This window comes from Electrophorus electricus, chromosome 6, assembly GCF_013358815.1.
Source record: "Electrophorus electricus isolate fEleEle1 chromosome 6, fEleEle1.pri, whole genome shotgun sequence".
Classification (NCBI taxonomy): Eukaryota; Metazoa; Chordata; class Actinopteri; order Gymnotiformes; family Gymnotidae; genus Electrophorus; species Electrophorus electricus.
In genome coordinates, this window is record NC_049540.1 from 29,716,034 (window position 1) to 29,722,033 (window position 6,000).

The following is a 6,000-nucleotide window of genomic DNA, read 5'->3' on the forward strand; positions in this document are numbered from 1 at the left end:
CCTTAAGAAAGCCACTTGTCAGTGAGGCTAACCGGCCAAAACGGCTTCAATTTGCTAGGGAGCATAAAGATTGATTCAGGGAGCATGGGACATCATTTTCACACATGGATTGGCCACCACAGAGTCCAGACCTGATCCCCATTGAGAATCTTTGGGATGTGCTGGAAAAGATTTTGTGCAGTAGTCCAAATCTCCCACCATCTGTACAAGATCTTGGGGAAAAATTAATGCAACTCTGGAAAAAAATAAATATTGTGACATTGCAGAAGCTTGTGAAAACGATGCCACAGTGAATGCGTGCTGTAATCAAAGCTAAAGGCGGTCCAACTAAATATTAGAGCGTGTGACCTTTTTTTTGGCTAGGCAGTGTATATTGTAAGATTTTGTAAATGGTATAGCAATTATAAAAATGTCCTTCAGAAATGTAGGCAGGAAAAATGGTCCAAATTGCATCCTGTGGCCAGCAAAATAGGCTCCAAATCTTAGTAAGGTTTACACGTACCAGTACTGGTATAAAACCAAACACGGCAAAATCACAGACCATTCCATGTTTGTGTCAGTTTCCCCCTTTGTTATTCCCATGGTACTGCTGGCTTTCTTTGTTTCTGTGCTGTCCTGTCTCATGTCCTGTCTCATGTCCTGTCTCGTGTCCTGTCTCGTGTCCTGTCTCTGTCCTGTCTCGTGTCCTGTCTCTGTCCTGGCTCATGTCCTGTCTCGTGTCCTGTCTCGTGTCCTGTCTCTGTCCTGTCTCGTGTCCTGTATCTGTCCTGTCTCTGTCCTGTCCGGTGTCACACCCATCCTTGCTTCCCTTGCCAACACAGAGTTCCTGACCTACGTAAGATCCGGTCTGTGAGCAGCGGCTGAGTTTGTGACACAGTTAGCCAGTAGCAGTGATGTCTCACTGGGAAGACTCAATCCCTTCACACTGCAGGAACACGGTCTCATCACAGCTCGGTGAGATCTTCTGCGGGGACGCCTCTGCCAGACGTCCTCTGCTGGAGTCTAGGTAAGTGCTCTGAGTTTTCTCTTCACTGTAATGTTAGGCAACAATTGATGGCACACAACATTTGTTTATGTTTGATTAATGGTGTATTTACTGGGGAGCTAGTGAAAGTGCAGACACTGCAGTGGGACCAGTTGTCTTGGTTTCCTGCTCCTGGCTCATTTTGATTGGCTACTAGGGCTGATTGACAGCTCTACCTCTCTACCTCTGCTGTCCACAGACGATCCAGACTTGCTGCCCTCAGTGACAGCACATCTGCCCCGCCAACTGCAGTTCCGGCACTCTGGAGGCTGCCCAGAGGTCGCTTAGTTCACCAGAGGTCCCAGGTTCTGTTCCTGGCTCCCGTACCAGGTTCTGTCCCAGTTCCTGCCACTGGCCCAGTTGCTGTGGTCAGCTGATGCCATCCTGGGCCCAGGCCCAGGTTTGCCATGTCATGCTTCTGGAGCTGAGTGCCCAGCAGGGGTCATGTCATGATTTCTCCCCCGGTGACACGGTTTCCATGGAGCTGCAGTCATGGGGTCTCTGTCTTGTCCTGTCTCATGTTTCGTCCCCCATCCTTCACCTGTGTGTACATCCTTTGTCTTGCTGCCTGCAGGTTGGTCCGGTTTCCATTTCTCCGTTAGTTCTGGTCTTCATAGTCGTGGTAATTTGTGCTTTCTGTCTGCCAGCCCACTGAACTCTGACTCTTATAATCACAACAGCTTTAGGTGAAATAAAAACTGTTGGCTGATGTGTTCACGTCCTGCCTCGTCTCCCTCACCCAACAGTATTTAAAGCATTTTGTCCGAACACTTCACAAAAACTAGATTTCTTCCTTTTTTCCTACAGTAACAGTACAGAATAAAAACTACTTTGACCTGACAAGGATTTACTGGATTACATTAATTTTTAAAAGACATATTGGGCAATAAACACATGTGAGAGTTCCCTCCTTATGTCTCTCTCACACAAACACACGCACACACACACACACACTCACACACACACACACACACACACACACACACACTCACACACACACACACACACAGAGATACACACACACTCACACACACACACACACACACACACACACACACACCGATACACACACGCACACACACACATACACAGAGAGATACACACACACACATACACACACACACTTACACAGAGAGAGATACACACACACACACACACACACACACTCACACACACATACCCACACCCACAAGCACATACATATACCCTTACACGTGCACACAGACACACACAAGTACATACATACATCCACACCCACACAGACACACACATATGCAAACACACACACAAGGGCACACACACACACACACACACACATACAAGCACATACATATACCCACACACATGCGCGTGCGCATGCACACACACACGTGCACACACCCACACACACACACACAAGCACATACATACACCCACACCCACACAGACACAGACACACACATACGCAAACACACACACGGACACACACACACAAGCACATACATACATCCACACCCACCAACACACACAAAGACACACACATACGCAAACACACACATGGGCACACACACACACACACACACACACAAGCATATACATACATCCACACCTACACACACACAAAGACACACACATACGCAAACACACACAGACACACAAGCACATACATACACCCACACCCAGACACACACATACACATACACACACGCACGCACACACACGCACACACATGCACACACACGCACACACACGCACAAACACACACTTTAAAGGCCAGTAGAAAACTATATTTCTTATCAGTTATCATTTTTATTGGAATCGTTGTTATCTGGAGTATATATACAAAACACTAAATAGATTTGTTTTCTTTGGATTATTTTTAATTTAGATAACAAAGGTGAACCTGCCTGTTGGTGAAAACTCAGCATTATTCATGACTCTCCAGTAAGCTTCCTGAGTCCTGTACACACACACAAAAATGAAAATCAATCTCCCAACGTTGCCAAAAACGTCTCCCGAGGAGGAGCACAACGTTGCCCCGCCCCCTGCTCTAGCACCTGCACCCACAACTCCGCCTCCCTAGAATATTATGATCTCCCTTTTATCAATTTTCTGCCAAACATAATGCACTAAGCAGAGAGAGCGCTGCATCAGTGTAGTAGTCATATGACTTGTAGGCCCACGGGTTTTCTCTGGTCTTGTTTGCTGTGTGCTTTCGTGTCCCCGTGTGCGTGTTTGCTGTGTATGACCATTAAGCTTCTCTTGTGCGTGTGTCCTACTTCTCTGGAGTCCTCACTCACAGCTATTTTAATCATGATTGGGTCGTTCTGGGTTAAAGCACCGGCCTGTGAGAAGCTCCAGATCAACAAAGCAGCAGCAAGCCGCTGTCTTGTCCACTGGACAAGACAAGCACAGTCTCACGAACACGCACGCACCTCCAAGAGCAGGAACCGAGTGAGTCCTGCAGAATTGCATCTAAAGAGGATCCGGTCATTAGAACAGGATCAAAACCTTAAATCAAAGCATTTATAACGAACATGGTTAATATCTTAACAACCATTCTTCATTATAGACAGATCGGTTCGGACTCATGGCTGTAACAGCACTGCCTTGTCTTGTCAAACAGAGCTGCATTGTGTATTCTTTGTGGAACAGAAAAACATGTACAAACCAAATAGAAAATGCATTTGATCTGGTGCCGTTAGCTTTTCAAACAGGGTTAAGAGTTAGAGGTTAAGGGTTAATGTTAATGCAGTTATGGCGGTTCAGAGAACAAGCCAGGATCTCCTCTTTCATAAATGATAAGAAAACGTTTTACCAGACTGAATCTGTAATGGTTCCTTCTAACTGTGCGCTTTTAACTCTAAAATCTACTTATTTCCACTTACAGCGAAATATTTTGAACGCTGCGTACTAGTATAGTCTCTTCTACGGTGAAAAGTTGTTTTAGATTCTGTTTTAAGAAGCACTTACCCTCCTCCGCGTCTTCGCTGACGGGGGCTGCGCGAGACTGTCTGAGTCCCATGTCTCCGGTTCAGCACGGTGTCATTCCCCGCTGCGGCGGCGATTGAGAGCGTGTGACGTTTGAGTCAAGTGGTCCAACCTGCGCGAGTAGACACGCACTCAAAACTCCGTAAATGTCCCCCCACGTCAGCGCGAGCGTGATGAACCACGTCTGACGAGATCTCAGTATTCCAGCAGGATTTCGTCCGGAATGGGATATGAGTGTGTATCCTACAATTACACCTTCAACACCTACCTCCTGCATCCCCCTCCCGCCCCCTCCACACACACACACACACACACACACACAAATATACATCAGGAGAAAGACTAAAGCACCTCTGAATAAACTTTGCACACTCTAACCGAATCTGCAGTACGGTTCGATTCAGAAACGTGTACGTTAAGCAAGCTGGCCGAGAAAACTTCCGTTCCTCGTGAAAGTACACCGACACCGCAATGCTGTGTCCAAAGAAACCGGGAGCAGGCACGCGCTAAGTCAGTGGCAGACTAGAATTCTAAGCTTGCAAGCAAAATTGGGTATCGCGCCTCGCACGCACGCGCTACTACGGACCTACCTTGTGCGTGCGCATGTATGATGCCGCTTAATCGTCAGATCTGGAGGGAAGCCGCTGTCGAAGGCAGCGATATGTCACCAAGACCGGGAACATCCGAACACCTGCCGCACGCCACTGCACAGTGCACGCGAGTGAGTTCTCAGATTTCGTGAAGCGCTTGCACAAAGCACCCGCATCCGTGGAAAACCCCGACGTGTGTACGCGTATGCGCCAAACAGGGCGCTCGGGTCTCTGGAAATCACACGAGACGAACCGGCTCTGCGTCAACTAGGCAAACAGTAAAACAGCTGACGGCTGCTAGCGCGCGGAGCATTCTCACTGACCCCGTGCTACACGGTCCATTTAAAGTGCATCTAAACGTGGCAGCGCAGACATTTCGGGATTGCTGTGAAGTACAAAGCTTCTCCTGGCGCGCTGCGTGACTAAGGGGACCGACAGGTCTGGACCCTCCAGTGAATCTCAGAAATACCCGTTACATAAGATGAAGTTTCCGTGCAGTGGTCAAACGTATACCAGTCAGCTCCAAAAGTCATTAATATTCTATTCAGATATTTTTGTTCAGTGAAGGATGGTGTGACTTCTAGAGTAGTCTCAATTCGTCTAAATCTACATTTACTATCATCTTAAAACCTTGACTTCGCACATGAGCAGAAATAAACGGAATAATATAACTGAAAAGTGCGTGTTCATTTTGTACTGCGTTGACACTTTAAGGACACACACTAGACTGGGACCTAGATACCCCCCACGGCAGGGCAAGTGCTCGCTGAAACCCCTCATCCAGCGCACGTGACTCCTCTCAGTAGCTCCTAACTGCGCGGGGTCAAGGTCGAGGAAACTGCCGCGTGCGGGATCTGATTACGGTGCTGTTTTGTTCCTCGGGGCTGAAAACCAACCCAGTCCAGAACACATCCGTCTTCGCGAGAGCCACGTTTGGACAGCGCAGGCATCGACATCTCAGCCGAACGACCATTAGGGGCTTGGCACGCGCTCTTACTTTACTAGATTGGATGGTGCACCGTGCGCATGCAAGCCTTTCCTAGCTCTGCATTTACAGACTGCTTACTTTTCCAAACGCATTTAGCTCCTGCAGTCTAAGGAGAACATGTTCAGTATTTAGCAGAGTGAGGGACGTATCGGATTTCTACGTCTTTGTGAACTGTTGTAGCAGTTCATTCATGTTCAAGGGTTTCCTAACGTTGGTGTTCAGTAGTTTATTCTAATATTTCCATCCCCTTTAATGGCTGCTGGAGACAACACGGCATGTGGTTGCTTACTGACCCCTAGTGAACATGTTGAAGCATAGTACAGTACGTAGTAATCTTAATGCACAGATGATGATGATGATGTGTGTGTGTGTATCTCGCTCTGTGTGTGTGTGTGTGTGTGTGTGTGTGTGTGTGAGTGAGTGTGTGT

The 6,000-nt window shown here is 47.6% G+C and overlaps 1 protein-coding gene across 4 annotated transcripts in view; it reads right to left on the reverse strand.

Annotated features, from left to right (window-relative positions):
* The window catches only part of stk32a (serine/threonine kinase 32A), a 46,015-nt gene extending 40,805 nt beyond the window's left edge, over window positions 1–5,210 (reverse strand). Inside the window, exons 1-2 of one of the 4 annotated variants that reach the window (XM_035527550.1) lie at window positions 4,585–5,210; window positions 3,977–4,106 (exon numbers count right to left, since the gene is read on the reverse strand). In XM_035527550.1, the coding sequence (XP_035383443.1) occupies window positions 3,977–4,028 (52 nt within the window). In that variant the 5' untranslated portion in view covers window positions 4,029–4,106; window positions 4,585–5,210. Of the gene's footprint in view, window positions 1–2,910; window positions 2,964–3,438; window positions 3,672–3,976; window positions 4,286–4,584 lie in introns of those variants that run through there. The other 3 variants (XM_035527549.1, XM_035527551.1, XM_035527548.1) reach the window with 3 other exon arrangements.
* Between the last annotated feature and the right edge of the window lie 790 nt (window positions 5,211–6,000).